General features: G+C 38.8%; 1 protein-coding gene across 1 annotated transcript in view; it reads right to left on the bottom strand.

Annotated features, from left to right (window-relative positions):
• Positions 1–16,573, bottom strand: part of LOC306856112 (uncharacterized protein) — a 28,542-nt gene extending 11,969 nt beyond the window's left edge. The window contains exon 1 of the mRNA XM_079395138.1: positions 16,297–16,573. Coding sequence (XP_079251264.1) covers positions 16,297–16,326 — 30 coding nt within the window. The 5' untranslated portion in view covers positions 16,327–16,573. The remainder of the gene's footprint in view (positions 1–16,296) is intronic.
• Between the last annotated feature and the right edge of the window lie 1,324 nt (positions 16,574–17,897).

Here is a 17,897-nt window from a genome sequence, read left to right as displayed (position 1 = left end):
ATTGTCAAACCGCAGACTTGAACGCTAATCCCTCTTTAATAGCTGAAATATCACAACGGCCACAGTAAATCAACTCAAAAACAGAACAAACTCAATTTGGGGTTGGAGATGCAATGTTTGGAACTCGGAGGAGGGTACAATAGTCTTCTTGTTGGAAGACGGACTGAGACTATCAGCCTCCAGGCGAATCGAGATGCCATCGAGTGTCCACACAGACAGTAAAACCACTCGAGACAATGAAATGAGTGCAGGCGAACCAAATGCATGTGTGAGAGTTTCTTGAGCGAGTATGTGTGTGTGTTGGAGGGAAGTCTGAGACAAACTTTGGCTCCAGTGGAGCTCTCTGGATGTCAGCCATGCCTTGTTGTTCTAAGGGAGTTTCCTGGATTGAGCAGCGCTGTCGAGCCACACTCTCGCCGCGCTCACGTCAGACTTTCCACAGACGTTCACATGCACACACACGCACAATCGCACCATTTAGACGCAGCCGTCAGAAGGTGGGGTCAGAGAGCGACGGCTATGGAGTGCTGGAGGAATTTGAAAAGAAAAGGAGAAGGGGGACAGATACAATAGACGGAGTGTGAGAAGCCCAGAAATGGCGCAAAATGTAGGGCAGGCGCATGAGAAGGCATGGCAGAGAGGAACGACGAGTGAAAGAAGAGAGATTCCTGACTCTGAACGGACACACTGAAACCATTCAGACGAGTGGAACATTAAAAGTCCCACTAATGAGCTACAGTACTCGCTCTTTTACACCCAAACACACATACATACCGCAAAGACTGAATTTTCCCAGACGGGACTAAAAGAACACGTATCAGTTGCTGCAGCCTGAAAAATTAGTAGCTGCATTAATGTCCGACACCTGTTCTGGAGCCCCTTGGCACATGCAAACCCATCTGGGTCAAAGTTCACTGATTTACCAATGACATCACCCACCAATGACAGTGGAGCCTGTCTGACAGACGTCTATGCCAAGCACTCGTTAAAAAGCAGTCGCACTTTTTTCTGACTGCGTTTGTGCGCGTATGCTATGGAAACTCCACGTCTCCATGGCGACACGTGTGATCCCAGGACAGGTGGTGTTTTTTTTTTTTTTGTTTTTTTTTCTTTGGAGAGGCACATATGGGGAGGCTGTGGGGGCAGTTACATCACTTCCTGTGTCTGCACATTCCAGATCTGGTGAATCACTGGATGCCAAAGCAGCACTAGAACTAACTTGTCAGCTTTCTTGCTGACAGCTCATAGTGAAACGATTAACAAACAAGGAACATTAAACATTAGACTTCATGACATGACTTGCTGGAATGAAAAAATGTGCGTTTTTTTTATGTGCTTCTGCAATTATAGCCACACCTTTAGTAAATTTTAGTAAAAAAAAAAAATATTTAAATACAGTGACTTCCATGTTGCTTGTACCTCAATACAATCTAATTTTCAAGCATGTCTAAACAATTCATTTTACTGCTGGTCTGTCTTCATTTTTACTGACCTTGACAAATTATAAATGTAATTGTTTTACGAATATTAAATGTATATATTTTAGATTTTCCTTTACTATAATTTAATTACAATTTTATTTTTTTAACATTTCATATTTATTTCTCATTTTAATATTATTTAATACATAACATTTTCCCCCACAACACATTTAGTTTTTTTTTCCCCCTTCATCAAAAGTTAAAGTCAGTATGAAATCAAAATTGACTTTATTTACTTTACTATCGCACATTGCTTGTCTTGATGTGAAGAATTAATCTGTGCAAGTTAATCTGCTGAGAAAAATAGTTTGTTTTGGTAATCTTTAAACAAAATCTGAACATTTACTTCCGCTCTGGAATGGCGTTCCTTTTTTGATGATGTCAATTTGACGGCTTGGGCAGAATATCCTTAAACACACCCCTCCGACCGTTAGGTTGCTACGAGTGAGAGACAGAGAGGAGGAGCGCTGAAATAAAACCCTGCCCTCTATTCAATATTCCGTTTCTGCTGGAAATACGTCACTACACTGAAATAAAGTCGACAGCAACTCCCGGGTCACCCGGAAATGTTAAACTATCTTGCTACTGCCGCTTACGACATCTTTGTATGACCAAATATGACCCTGGGCCACAGAAACAGTCTTAAAGGTGATCTCAGATAATGCTAACTTTAGCCTGATAGCACTGAAAGCGAACGTCCCACCCTCCCTGCAATCACCGACCAAAGCCAGGCCCCCTGAACACACATACGCTCAAAGAGCAGAATACCAGAGACAACATTAAATTACTACAATAGGCTACATCAACGGTTCCCAATTACAGTCCTCGCGCCCTCCCCGCTCTGTACATTTCATATGTATATCTTATCACGTCCAATGTTTGTTCTGTTCGACCGCAAGTCATAAGTGCTCTGCGAAGTGGACGTCATCACCAGATATTCCGCCATGATTCCAGTTCAAAGCATATGCTCCGTACAAAGGGCATTAAAGTGTGCGATACGTGAATTTAAATGGTATTTATTTACAGAGGTATATTATTTCACACTTCTCTAGTAAGTTTCGTCTGTATGTGAAGACGCTGTGCAGCGTAAATCCGTGAGTGAATGTTCCGAAGTGAAAAACTTCAACAGATTTTCCCTGCTCAGGGAGTAGGGACCAATGAACACTGTGTAGGGAGCATGTCAATTGTAACAAAGTTCATGCCCGGAGCTCTCTTCTAACGAGCTGGTTATCTGAATCAGTGTTAACTAAGCGAGACATGCAAAATATGCAGAGCGGGGGGGGTGCGAGGACTGGAATTGGGAACCGCTGGGCTACATCATGTGTGATTCACCGGTGAGAAAACTTCATAGCACAGTTAGTAAAGTTACTACAATAAGAGGAAGGAAGATTAGGCTGGCATTCTTGCTCTGACTGCATAGCGTACGTGAACGCGCTGATGACCTATCGTGTCTGCGCAAACAGGGTGTGCAGAGGTATGCAAATACACATGTTGACATCATCCAATCAGACCGAGCATTTTGATTGGACGAACATTTCTTGGTCCTACACCTTGCACAGAATATATAAATACAGATAATTACATTTAGACCACTTAACTTAATGATTGCTATCAGGATGTGAAGAGACTTTCAACCAGAAAAACAAAAAATGTTTCTGAAGACAATCACCTATTGCACCTTTTAGTTATCTTTATAAAGACAGCTGGAAATAAGCATTTTATAAATTTTTTTAACTTTGATTTTTCAGGAAGACAGCAATAACATATTTTTTTAAATGATAGCACGCATAGCAAAACATTACTAATGTATGTACTTAAGATACAGTCATAAGTTAAATAATAATAATAATAATAAAACAAAACAGTGCTGACCCTATTGTGAAAGCCACAGTTTCATAAACCGACCAGAACTCACTTACATTGGCCTTATTTTTGAGCCCTAACAAAGTTTCATTGTTAAAAATAATTCAAAATTAATAAAAGATGTCAGATCATGTACTTACAAAATATATAAACTTTACATACATAAAGTCATGCTTACTAACTTTTAGTGATGCAAACATCCAGAAGACATTAGCACCCAAATATATACAATTTAGTAAAAACTACAATCTAATCCTGTCTGAATAATTACATGAAAAGACAGATCTTATGCTAATAATAATTATTGTAGCTCAAACATTGTTTAGAAAACTAATCTCGACTGAAAAATGCTTTTGTGGACCGGTGGTCTGGCTTTTATTAGCTAGCGCTGCTAAAAGTGAACTATTGTCTCTATTATCAGTGCTTCAAGACTATCCTGATAAACCGCTGGTAAACCATGACAAAAGCGCCTCAGTCAGTAGCGGAGGGACGAGGGTCACCCGGTAGGCATGACCGGTAAGAACTAAGATAAGACCAGAACAAACTCAATGCAAACTGGCTTCCTGCTTTCCCAGGCAATTCATTTATACAGGAGGAAACAGCAGCGAAATCTGGTTAAGACTACAAGGTCTGCGCTTGGTTCAAATCGAACTTGTGCATTTCAGTTATCTCCACAACATCCTCCACAAAAAATGAGAAGGAAATGCTCACACACACACACACACACACACACACACACAGCGTCCAGACAGCCTGCGGTAGGGTTTGGCCTGTAATAGGTGGTCAGGACGTAGACCAGCATGGTAACCTTAACCTCCAAGATGGGAGTCCTCCAAACCCACATTCACTTTGGGGAAGTCGTGGCCTAATGGTTAGAGAGTCGGACTCGTAATCGAAAGGTTGCGAGTTCGAGCCCCCGGCCGGCAGGAATTGTAGGTGGGGGGAGGGAATGTCCAGCGCTCTCTCCACCCTCAATACCACGACTGAGGTGCCCTTGAGCACCGAACCCCCAACTGCTCCCCGGGCGCCGCAGCATGGCTGCCCACTGCTCCGGGTGTGTGTTCACGGTGTGTGTGTGTGTGTGTGCATTTGTTCACTACTCACTGCTGTGTGTGTGCACTTGGATGGGTTAAACCATGGTAAATTTCGAGTATGGGTCACCATACTTGACAATACGTCACGACTTTACTTTACTTTGCTCTGGCAGCTCACCAGCGTGGTGCGTTCGGAACAGAGGGGACGCACTTTTCCTTCTGTCTGAGTGAATAATTGTTGAATATGCAAGGAATGACTTGGAATATGCAAGGAATATGCAAGGCTTTCCTATAGGCTTTCCTATAGCTCAAATAGTAGAGCATGGCGCTAGCAATGCCAAGGTCATGGGTTCGATTCCCAGGTAAAGCAAGAGCTGATAAAATGTAAAAACTGTAACTTGAATGCAATGTAAGTCGCTTTGGATAAAAGCGTCTGCTAAATGCATAAATGTAAATGACAGGTGAAGATGATATGGAAGCAAGTTGCAGTTCAACAAAATAGCAGTATCCCAGATATCAGAAAGAAAGTTTTAAATGATAGAGCTGGAAAATAGACATGAACCAGAAGTCTTACCCATAATTAAAAGCAAAACATAATGACCACAAAACATGGGGGTTCCTATATATATATATATATATATATATATATATATATATATATATATACACACACATTTTGTAAACTATTACAAAATAAAGCTGTAAACCTTATGTATATCTATATCACACTTTAAAATTTTAATTAATGTTTTAAAATGTTATCAAATGAAAATTTAACAACTTTTATTTTTGGCAAAGTGCTGCACAACAGAGGTAGGCTATTCTAAGTTAAAACATGGACAAACATGATATTCCTTAAAAAAAATGTTTAAATAAATTAATTATAAAGAATATCATTATTGTTGTCATAACTTAAGTACATTGTACAATGCTCATTTAGTTCTGTCAGGACTTCAAGTTAAATTGAACTTTTATTTTGACGGGTTGTAGCAGACCTTTGAGTTTAGTGTATTTGACAATGGTTTCTCTCAAATAAAACTGGTTTTCTGTCAGAGCAGATCTGCTGATGTTCATGTTTATATAGACGCTGAAAACACCATTAGTGTCATGCATGCATACTTCAGTATGTAGTAGATAAAACGGCACCACTCATATCTACTTTTGATTTATCCATCCATCAGATTGCATGTTTTAAGTGACAATCTCGTTAATGTTATTCTGTAAATCCCATGTTCACGACTGCACCGGGATTCCCTCTGCATCACGGAAATTATACGGCCTTATAACTGGTTATAAATGCGACATACCTTTATCTGCACGGAGGGATCATGGTGTCTGTGAATATGAGCGAACATGTTGGATGTATTGCCACTTTGCGTCCACATTTTTTGCAAATTGGATTCATCCTCAAGGACAACCCCACGTTTGTGTTTTTTTTTTAATATCCAAAATATTCCCATAATGCAAAATTACACTTTTTTTCGGCGGGGGATGGAGATTAGATACAATCTCTGTCTCTGTCATTTCAGCAGAGTGAAGCAGCCGAAATAAATTGCATATGCGCGGGTGAGATTATTATATATATTTTTTTTTAAACCGTAGATATGCAAATGTTTACGGTATGATAATTGTGTACGTTCAAACCGCGATAGACCTTCATACGGTATATCGTTACAACCCTATATGTGATGAATGAACGGTAGAGAAAGAATGAATGAGTTTTGTTTGAATGGCTGACCAAAGTAAACGTAACCAAGAGCGGTGGTCACACAAGAGCTCATGAATGAACCAGTTAATGCCAGTGGCGGCATACAATAAACAACGAAAGCACACAACAGTTCAAAGAAATCTTTGGCCTGAATGAAAGCGTTAAGTGTGCTGGCTTCCTTTGCTACAGTTAAACGACTCGAGTTTACAATGCTCACTGCCAGCTCTAAACTATTAGCCGAGAACATGAAATCTTCATTGTTTAAAAGTGCCTGTTTTCACATGTGGACAGGCAGATCTCTGTCATACACACACACACACTAGCACAATCTTGGCTAGTTGACAATAGGGTCTCACAGGTTTTATTGTTTGGGGTTACAGTACGATAAGGCTGTCAGTCACTGGTGTTTGCAGCGTGTGTGTACATGTTCAATTAGGGCTACATCCGTACTACATGCTGTAAAGTGCGTTTCATTATGTATGATGATTGGAATTGACGGACAGGCAGGAGTTTTTTCCCCCTGTACGTAACAGATGATTTCTATCAGAGCTGTCGGTTAAGGGACGACACACCGTTCTTCATTATTTCCAGTAGTCCGGAACAGGAACCTTATGGAATCATGTGCCTCAAATTATCTGCAGATTCCAGTCTTTTATGCATTATACTTACAGGATGCACATGATAAACATGCTGCACAAGGACACAGGCTCATCAAAAGAGGAGAATGATTGGTTTATTTTATATTTTTGTTGTTTTAATTCAAAGCACAGGAATGTTGTAAACTTGATTTAAACACATGCCACCTGCATGAACAATATATGCAATTTCTATTTTTAAATAGATTTACTCCTGTGGTAAAGTGGAATTTTCAGAAGCATTCAGCAGACTTTCGTGACGTGACATTTAAATATTTTTTTCTTATATTATATTTATTAAACTAAATTATATATTGTTTATTAGTGTAGTAATAATATAGTATATAATAAAAATTATATACAATAGTTTTTTTAATATTTTATTATATATTAAATTTAATCGTTATATTTATTAGTGTAATAGTGTACAATAAAATAATATTTTTTATTCTAGATTACATTTATTTAACCAAATCATATATTATATTTATGAGTGTAAAAAATAAATAAATAAATACATAAATACAAATACATATATACACATATACACACACACATACATACATATATCAGAATGAGCTTTATTGGCCAAGTATGTTTAAACAGAAGGAATTTGTTGTAGTGACAGAAGCTCCACAGTGCAACAGAAAGACAGCAACAGGACAGGACACAGATAATAAAAGAATAATATCCAAATAGGTAATGTACAAAGCAGCAAAAACAATATATAATATAGTATAATATGTACAGGTCAAGTATGTGCAAATTAGAAAGTGAGTGAGTGAGTGAATGGATAATGTATTATAGTTGTGTGTTCCACGTTTATTGTTGAGTGTTCATGAGATGGATTGCCTGAGGGAAGAAATTGTTCCTGTGTCTGGTCGTTCTGGTGCTCAGAGCTCTGTAGCGTCGACCAGACGGTAACAGTTCAAAGAGGGAGTGTGCTGGGTGTGAGGGGTCCAGAGTGATTTTACCAGCCCTTTTGCTCACTCTGGATAAGTACAGCTCTTGGAGAGTGGGGAGGGTTGTACCAATGATTCGCTCAGCAGTCCGGACTACTCTCCGTAGTCTTCTGAGGTCAGATTTGGTAGCTGAGCTGAACCAGACAGTTATTGAAGTGCAGAGGATGGATTCAATGATGGCAGAGTAGAATTGTTTCAGCAGCTCCTGTGGCAGGTTGAACTTCCTCAGCTGGCGAAGAAAGTACAGCCTCTGCCCGCCTTTCTGACAATGGAGTCTATGTGAATATCCCACTTCAGGTCCTGGGAGATGGTGGTGCCCAGCAATCTGAATGGCTCCACTGCAGTCACAGTGCTGTTCATGATGGTGAGTGGGGGGAGAGCAGGGGGGTCTCTCCTGAAGTCGACAATCATCTCCACAGTTTTGAACGTGTTAAGCTCCAGGTTGTTAAGACTGCACCAGACAGCCAGCTCCTTAACCTCCTGTCTGTAAGTAGACTCGTCACCGTCCTGGATGAGGAGCTTGACAGAGGGGTCTTTAGAGGTGAAGTCGTTGGTGTAGAGGGAGAAGAGCAGTGGGGAGAGTACACAGCCCTGAGGAGCTCCAGTGCTGATGGTACGAGTGCTGAATGTGAATTTACTAAGCTTTACTAACTGCTGTCTGTCTGTCAGGAAGCTGGTGATCCACTGATGGGGATGGAGAACTGGGTTAGTTTATTCTGAAGGGTTTCCATGATGGTGTTAAAAGCGGAGCTGAAGTCCACAAACAGGATCCTCACATAAGTCCCTGGTCTGTCCAGATACTGCAGGGTGAAGTGCAGTCCCATGTTGACTGCATCATCCACAGACCTGTTTGCTCTGTAGGCAAACTGCAGGTGGTCCAGTAAGGGTCCGGTGATGTCCTTCAGATAAGCCAAAACAAGTCTTTCAAATGATTTCATGGCTACAGACGTTAGGGCCGCAGGTCTGTAGTCATTAAGTCCAGTAATTTTGGGTTTCTTTGGGACGGGGATGATGGTGGAGCTTTTGAAGCATGAGGGGACTTCGCACAACTCCAGTGACCTGTTGAAGATCTGTGTGAAGATGGGGGCCAGCTGGACAGCACATATTTTTAGGCAGGCTGGTGACACACCGTCTGGGCCTGGTGCTTTCCTTCTTTTGTTCTTCCTGAAGACCTGGCACATATCTTCTTCACTGATCTGAATTGTAGGTGTGGGGGAGAGGAGGGTTGCTGGAGGTGTTAATGGTTGTGTGGAGAGGTGTTCAGGGTGGGTGTGGGGTGATTTTTCAAACCGACAATAAAACTTGTTAAGTCGTCAGACAAGTCGTCTGCCAGGTGTTGATTCTCCAGAGCACTGGGGGATGGTGACTTGTAACTGGTGATGTCCTTCATTCCTTTCCACACTGAAGATAATTTTTTCCATAGCTTGTCAGAATAATTCCTCTTTGCCACTTTGATCTCCTTTTCCAGTGTGTATTTGGCCTGTTTATAAAATACTTTATCCCCCTTTCTGTAAGCATCTTCTTTGGCCTGACGGAGCTTTCTGAGTTTTGCAGTGAACCATGGTTTGTCATTGTTGTAGATTAGATGAGTCCTGGTAGGAATGCACATATCCTCACAGAAACTGATATAAGATGTTACAGCCTCTGTGAGCTCGCCCAGATCGATGGCAGCGGCTTCAAAAACACTCCAATCAGTGAGAGAGAAACAGGCTTGTAAGTCCCGCTCTGTTTCATTAGTCCATCTTTTAACAGTTCTTAATACAGGCTTTGCAGATTTAAGTTTCTGCCAGTAGGACGGAGTAAGATGAATCAAACAGTGATCAGAGAGTCCTAAAGCTGCTCGTGGAACCAAGTAATATGCATCCTTTATTGTTGTGTAACAGTGATCCAGTATATTACTGTCTCTGGTGGGACATGTGATGTGCTGTCTGTATTTTGGCAGTTCACGGGAGAGATTTGCTTTATTAAAGTCCCAGAGAATGATTAAAACAGAGTCCGGGTGTTGTTGCTCACTCTCTGTGATCATATCAGCGAGTTTCTGTAAAGCTGTGCTCACGTGCGCTTGCGGTGGAATGTACACACACACACAGCATTCATTTAATGTAATTAATTTGCATATATACATATATAATAGCACTATATATATATATAATATATATAGCACTGCTCCTACAAGGGGGGAAATTGAAGTAAATCAGATGATTCAATGTAGCGATGTTTCACCTTTGTAATAACTTTACGGGAATGAGGTCACAAACACATACAGCTCTGCAACATATGCAAAATTTATTTCAAAACACTGCATACTTTGACACCACAGCTGCCCTTTTGATGTAATACGCAAGTCACACACATACTGAAACTCGTGAACTCTACCTAAACCACAGAACATGTCCAATCACACATACACACTCTAGCATCTTGGGTAGGAGCGTGTGAAAATCTGTAAATGGCTCCTCTCGGGGAACACAGGAAACAGTCAGACAATGTGGAGACTTCATTTGGAGTTCAGCTTCATGCTGTGCCACAGAAAAACACACACACAGTCTTTAATGGGAGCAAGCTCTATGAATTTTTTGGTGACAACAAGCTGCACAATGATTTACCAAGCATCTAATCCTTCAAACAAAGCAATACATTGCCCTAAAAGTGTTAACGTCAAAGTTTAGCAAATATTACAATTATATCACAAGCCCAAAACCACGATAATGTTTTCGAGCTACACATTCTCAAACCTCCATCCAAACAAGTGTGATTTCTCAGTCCCGTGGAGGTGATTGGGGGGGGTTGACGGAACCCTCAGCCTGAGAGATCAGGCGGGCGGCCTGCTGTCCTTAGTGTGCGTGGGAGGATATTAACAGCCCCACGACAGCACAGCCTTCCACATTTCAGATTTCCTGTGGCTTTTCTGTATTCTTTTAATAAAGAGTGCAGTGAATAGAGAGCAGACAGGACTGTCCTAATCTCTTTCCTTTAGAAAGAGGAAGAGAGGGTGAGAGAAACAGACAGACAAAGACAATGAAAGCAAAAAAGGTTGTAATGTAAAACCACATCTGCGGTTCTGCACAATATACGAGGTACAACCAGTGAGATAAAGAGACAAGTTCACACCAACTTGAAGTCTAAGAAAATACAAAAAATTTGCCCATCCACATTAAAATGTCTGACTAACAGTTTATTCCTTATTTTCTTCCCAAACTAATTTTTATGTTTTTGAATATCTTAGATAGCATGCTTCGTGTCTTGCATTACTGGTTTGGACTCCACAAGCAGAGCATCTGAACTTATTTAATAACGTTATATTCGATTTACCTAAATTGTGACGCATTTTCTTTTTTTGGCAAGTAGTGTGTAACTTCATTAGGTGGGACAAATGAGATAAGATGCCACAGAACGAGACAGAAAAGTTAAATCCTGACAACAGCCAGAGTAAAATAACCTCTACCCAGCCTTGCCAAATTTAATTAGCATTAGGCCTAAATATTTCCATTTCTTCGCAGCTCTTTCCATGGAAACCTTAGCAGGTAAATAGCTTGACTATGTGTCACAGATCAGTCTCGTCCAATGAAAAGCTTTAAAGCCTGGATGACTCAGTGACTCTTCTCTTTGTCTGACAGCCCCATTGATCATCAAAAACAGGTCGAACAAGTTTCAAAAGGACTTTATTGGAGATCACCTTTGCTCTTGTCAAGTAGTTAATCTTTAAACTACTATATTGTTATCAAGGGAAAACATGCGTCAATTACGTCAGCAATAATACAAACAACCTGGCATAAACAACCTGTTTATTCTGAGACAAGATCAGTAGAGTGGTATATAATTGTGTAAGATGGCTTTTTAAGCTTGAAGAACATATTCCCATGACACTAGGCCAATGCCATGCTGAGTTGCCTCGCTCATTAGCTAGCCTCAGCTCACTGAGCTCACATCAGACAGAGGCTTTGTGCTGAATGCCTTTCCCATCACTCACACAAGCAGGAGCTTCAGTGCCGGACGCTGTTTTTTTTTTTTTTTTTTTGCATTCTTTGACCTATTCAAAGTGAACATTAATTCAGGCATCTGCAAATGTCAGCCTAAGTAATTCTAGAGATGTAAGGTGTTCAATTACACTATTAAAATAAACAATTAATGATTTATATAAAATAAAAATTAAGATAAACAAAAAAATAAAAAATAAGAATAAAGAAAAATTTAAAATAATAAACAGATTAATACAATAAAAATAAAATAAAAAGTGGTTTAGGCAGTGTGCAAAAAATATTGCATAGCCTCTCATTTAATACAAGCCAGTACATAAAAATTATAAAATTGATCAAAATATACTGAAGCATATTTTAACATTTTTAAAAATCTGCATTCATACTAACTAAAAAATAAAAATAGTAAAAGCAAAAAAAAAAAAATTATAAATAATTATAGCTAATACATTGGTTACATAATTATATAGCAAAATCCTCTAATCAGAACACCTGAGGAATATCAATATAGTGTTGTCATTTAGTGCTTTTGTCTATTTATAGAAACCTAAACAGTTGCTCTTTGCCCCCTGACATCAATACCAAGATAAGGTTTAACATTAATACTCGCACATCCACACGGCAAATGTACATGGAAAACATCTGCAAGGTGTGACCAAGCTACAGACTGACACTATTATCCATTGGCTTAAGTGAGCCATAACACCCTCATCTAATTTCCTACAAGCAAGCACACACCCTAATTCAAGCGTATTTGCCACAGTGGCAAATTACCCAATCTGTGATTCACCTGTGGATTCATCGGAGGAGAAGACATGAGAATAAAATAGCGAGTGGTTGTTGTTTTTGAGGAGGAAGGATGGCCAATGAATGACTGTTCGATTTTAAGTCGAACCGATTGGAAATTATTGTTTGAAGACACTGGATAGGGGGTACGTGTGAACACACCCACACAGAAATGCACACTATTAGCGTTTTAACTGGAGTCAATGGGGGTTGAATAGAAGGGTAGCTGAATAGCAGGCACATTGTAATATATGTAACGCATCTCTCGTTCAGTCACTGAATCTGGGTGCAGTGACCTGTAAGGTGTGGCCACCTTAGAAATGAATGAAACATTGACAGATGCCTCACCTTTCCTGGGACGAGCTAAATGGCAAATGAAATAAGCCTAACCACAAACCCACACGCCATCAAGACGCTTTCGTTTCAACTGCAGCTAATTTTTTTTTTTCTCCCACTACTTGAACTTTTTGAAGCCACAAAGCTTTAACATTTGTCACAAGGAGGATGAATAAGCTGCAAATTTGGCACATGATTTAATGAATCACGAAAACGTATGATCTCCAAATTTAACATTAAGTTTTAGGTTAACATTTTTATGAATGTCTACATCTTCGCTCATGTAACCACCAAGTTTTTCACAATTTTTAAACAAGTGTCTGCCTTACTTATTCATTTTAAATGGTCCTATGCTATTTTCTTTTAAATAGGTAAAATACTTTTTAAACAAACAAAAAAAAGTATATTTTTTAAAAAGCTGCAAGTATAACAATTATTAAATAATTTGCAAAATGCTGTTTAAAATCATTTTTGATAGAGTATAACATGTCAAATTGCATGAAAGTCAACATCCCTAAAGGGGAAAGGAAAAGGGGGAAAGAGAAGTGGTGTGTGGCCAAGTATGGTGACTCATACTCAGAATTTGTGCTCTGCATTTAACCCCTCCAAGTGTACACACAGTAGTGAACACACACCCGGAGCAGTGGGCAGCCAATGCTGCGGCGCCCGGGGAGCAGTTGGGGGTTCAGTGCCTTGCTCAAGGGTCTCACCTCAGTCGTGGTATTGAGGGTGGAGAGAGTGTTGGTTATTCACTCCCCCACCTACAATCCCTGCCGGACCTGAGACTCAAACTCATGACCTTCAGGTTACAAGTCCAACTCTCTGTAAATCATTTCATGTCAATTTTCATGTTAAACAAATTTCCCTCAGCATGACAAATAATGTATTAGCAGCATCATTACATCTACTACTCGCATCATCGACATATGATTTTAGCCTAAAATCACAAAATTAATATAATTTAATATAAAACAAAAACATAATATACACATTTTAAGCGTTTTTAAAAGCTCCATGCATACTAATTATAAAAAAGAATAAAAAAAAATAAAACTTTGAATGGAGAGTTCCCTGAAGCATTTCATGTAAACTTCTCAACATAACAACATCCTTGCATAATAGCCGTAAAGCTTGAGAGCAGGATAAATGTGCGTCTCATCTTAGCATAAACACTTCTGGACCATGTTTATTGTGGGTAATCCACAGCATAGACTAAGAACCAGATACGGTACAATTTCTAAAACACACACACAGGCTCCCACACATTCACATCATTCTGATTACTCGAATAATGAGCGTTGCATTTAATTGCATCACGCAATCTTCTCTCTTCCTGTCTCCTTGTAAATGTGGATTCTATAAACATCTGACGGTGGAAAGTGGCTTTAAAAGGCTCCTAACGAGCAGCGGGATGTCTACTGCGCTCTGGAGTCTTTCTTGTGGATCCCGAGGTATGTAGCACATGTCCTGTTTGGATTTCAGAGCCGCTCGGAGAGATACCGTGCACATTTCCTGTCCATGCCGACACCCTGGAGAGCACACTCCGATAACATCGAAGGAGTGTGAGAGGGCAAAAAAAAAAGGTCGGAGGGCGAGGGGGGAGAAAGAGAGAGAAATCTGTGCACAAAGTGAAAAGAAACAACGTGTATCTGTTTGTGATCCTAAGTTATCCCAAGCACAAAAGGAAGAAAATGGAAAGACTTCAAGAGCAGGGACTCCTGTTTCAATTGTGTGCAAAATGTTTGTGACTGTGGGTGGAAAAAGTATACAAAGATCTGATTCCTGTCACTGCCATCTGTGTTGACAGGAAGTTTACAGTGGGAGCCGTACGCCTCCGTCCACCCCCTCCCCATCCGCTCTCACTGGCACAGGAATGTTTGAGCTATGCAGACTGGCAAGGATGAGCTATCTTCATCTAGTAACCAGCCAGCCAGAGCAGACCCATAACTTAGCAAAGTTTACAGCGTCCATAAACAGTCATGTTGCAAACAATCTCTGCCCTGTCATTTCAATAAACAAACACCTGGGACTTACGGGAAAGAGAGTTTGTTGAGGTAACAGTAAGATTAGTTAATATGGCCAACATTCCCTTTGATGATTTCATTATCTAATTTACTAATTAACTACTGGTTAAACTGCTTCTTTATATGAGTATATAATTATATAATATATGCATTTACAAAAAATACACTTAAGTTTAAGGCAACAACCATCCTGTGTTTTTCAAGACGCTACTTTATGGAATGGTGTGATTTTAAGTTAAACACACAGTGTGAGCCGAGCGGGGCTCTGGACTCAAGGGAAAGTTTTAAAGGTGAGTCTCGGCATTCAGTCAGTAAAGCATTTTATAGTGCCACTTTTGGCAGAGCAGAGCTGGAAAAACCAACAGAAGGGCAGTGAATGGCTCTTTCAACGTGGAATAAACTTAACACTGGCACTACTCTTAGAAAACTCTCAAAAGGCAAGGTTCATAAGAGAAGAGAAGTCTGGGAACTGGTTTTCTACATGCAGATGATTGTTAATTGGATGATGTTATTAACCAGCATTTCCACTCTTCCAACCAATATGCCACTATTTAAACAGCATACAAAATAGTATTCGCACAAATGTAATTATTTAATTATAATAGCCATTGATTCTTAAGTGAATAACATGCATCTTAATAAATACACATTTAAAATAACTGAAAATAAATTTGTCATATTGCAATTAATTTGAAAAATAAATACATTAAATAATTATATATATATATATATATATATATATATATATATATATATATATATATATATATATATATAATTAATAATTCATATTTTTATTGTTTTATTCATTATCGTGTCAAAAATTAGAAATCTGTATTGAAAGCAACATATGGTTAACCTAAAAAAGTAATATCGTTTAATCTCTGTAGTTTTAATAAAATAAAAATGTATTATAAAAAAATAAATAAATCTTGAAACACCACACATTATGCCTAGCTACACAGCAGCACTTTTTGGCATTGCATTGAAAGGCAGAAAATGTCTTTCAAAACTACACATGATTTGTATTACATAAAGTGTGCATTAAAAGGTTTTCTGATATTAGTCATGAAATCAAAACTCAATATAAAAACCTATATTTGTAAATATTCTAGCTTTCTGAACTTTAAACCACAATAAAATCTCAGCGGCCAGTATGGCCAGTTCAGTTTGACAATGTTCATTAACACTAACGTTATACACTTTCATTTATGCGACAATACAAGCCTTTCACATCAAATTTAAAAAGTTGATCGAAACGTTTATCATAAAATACACTTGATATGCATCGAAAAGTCTGATCAAGTAAGTTAACGTTAACGATAATCATAGACACTGACTTCGAAACATTCAAAGCGTTATGACTGATCACACCAGGAATTCACATTCATATCCATGTTTGCGACAAACACAGTTGAAAAGCTAAATTATCCAATACTCTGAAAAATATGCACAAAAATACCCCGAACAAACCCCGCGAGATTTCTTACCATGACTTTCATCGTTGTGGATTTATCCATCCTGTAAAGGATGGCGTGTTTTCCTACTTTTCCAACTGGATTCGGAAACAATGTTTTCAGAACAAACTATTTAAAAAAAACCCAGAGACAAAACAAAGTACATCCAATGTGTGACGGTCTGTCAGAACCGAATCATTTTCGGCTGCTTTCTCGTGGAAACGCGGATGGTGTAATGCGACGCTTTCTCTGATCTTATTGTCAAGTTAAAAAAGTTAGACAGAGTTCTTTGACGTCACGTGACGTCAGTCTCACTGGCCAATCAGAGTGATGAAATCTCGACTAATGAAAGAGCCGTGATTTGTAGGTTGCTGTAGTACTACTACTGGGTCATTCCTACAGTTCGGTGCCTTTTAATACAAATTATGCCGTTTGTAATCTTATTTTAATGTTAAATTTCAAACTATAATAATAACAAAAGGCTTTAACAAAAAAGAAAACCAACAAATATAGTTTCTGGCTCAGAGTGAAAAAGATTTAGACTAGGTTACAAATACCTAACCACTTTATAAAACCTTACTCTGACAATTATACAAATTAGGCAAATTTAATCATCATAATCTTATTTTGTTTTCCCTCCTCTCACAAAAATAAAGTAAAAAGCCCCAAGTTTGTCACCGTGTAGGCAAACAATGTTGCATTCAGGATGGTTTGCAGCCCCTTGTACCTGAATAACCTTTAAACTGTCATTATAAATTAACAATTTCCCTTAAAAAGACTTTGAAGGGGTGATAACAAGGGGAATTCTGATTTCAGCACAGAAGGCACAATATAATCCATCATGCCAAGCCACTGATGCAATGCACAAGTATTGTGAAATCAGACCCTCGTGACTGAATGATCTGCTCTGCTTTATCTGTAAAGGCGTGCTTATAAAAAGCATAAATGGCCTTCTTTACAATGGTCACAAACCAAGGGTCTTAAATGGATTATTATTGGAAAGCTCAGTATTATAGTGGAACAAATGTGATGTGGTCTTTTGCTTAGATTGCTGTCAGACTCATTGTGTGCAGCTTGTGATTTCACTACAACAGACATATAATGCATGTAGGCTCAGAAAGATATTTGTCCTGTTATAAAATATTAATTGTAATCTCGTAGGTGAAATGAATCACCCTTTACACTCTTAAACAATAACTATCCATCAAGTTTATTATGCAAAATAACCTGTCTGATGTGTTTTATATCCACTGATGAAAACACCTTATGAGTAAAACAATTATGTAAATTTAATAAATCCAATGTTGCAATCTTTCTCCCGAAGGCAGAACAGGCGGGTGAAATGGCATTTTTATCTTCTATTGTTGAAAAACCTTCCATGTTATATGCATATTCACACAGATTTGCAAGGGAAATCAGGTTTGGGATCGGGGTTTGAGAGGTTGTTTGGGATATGGATATATATACAGTACAGTATATATACAGTATAATGATCTTTCATGCTTTTTATGATCTGTTTAAAGAGCACTTTTTGCATACCATGTAGTGGTTACATATTTATTTTCATTAAGTTCACGACTTTTGGACTTGTAATGAATTACGTGATGGCCCAGATTTCTTATAATTTTTTCCCC

Source organism: Barbus barbus (genome assembly GCF_936440315.1).
Source record: "Barbus barbus genome assembly, chromosome: 36".
Classification (NCBI taxonomy): Eukaryota; Metazoa; Chordata; class Actinopteri; order Cypriniformes; family Cyprinidae; genus Barbus; species Barbus barbus.
This window is presented reverse-complemented; position numbering and strand designations above follow the sequence as displayed.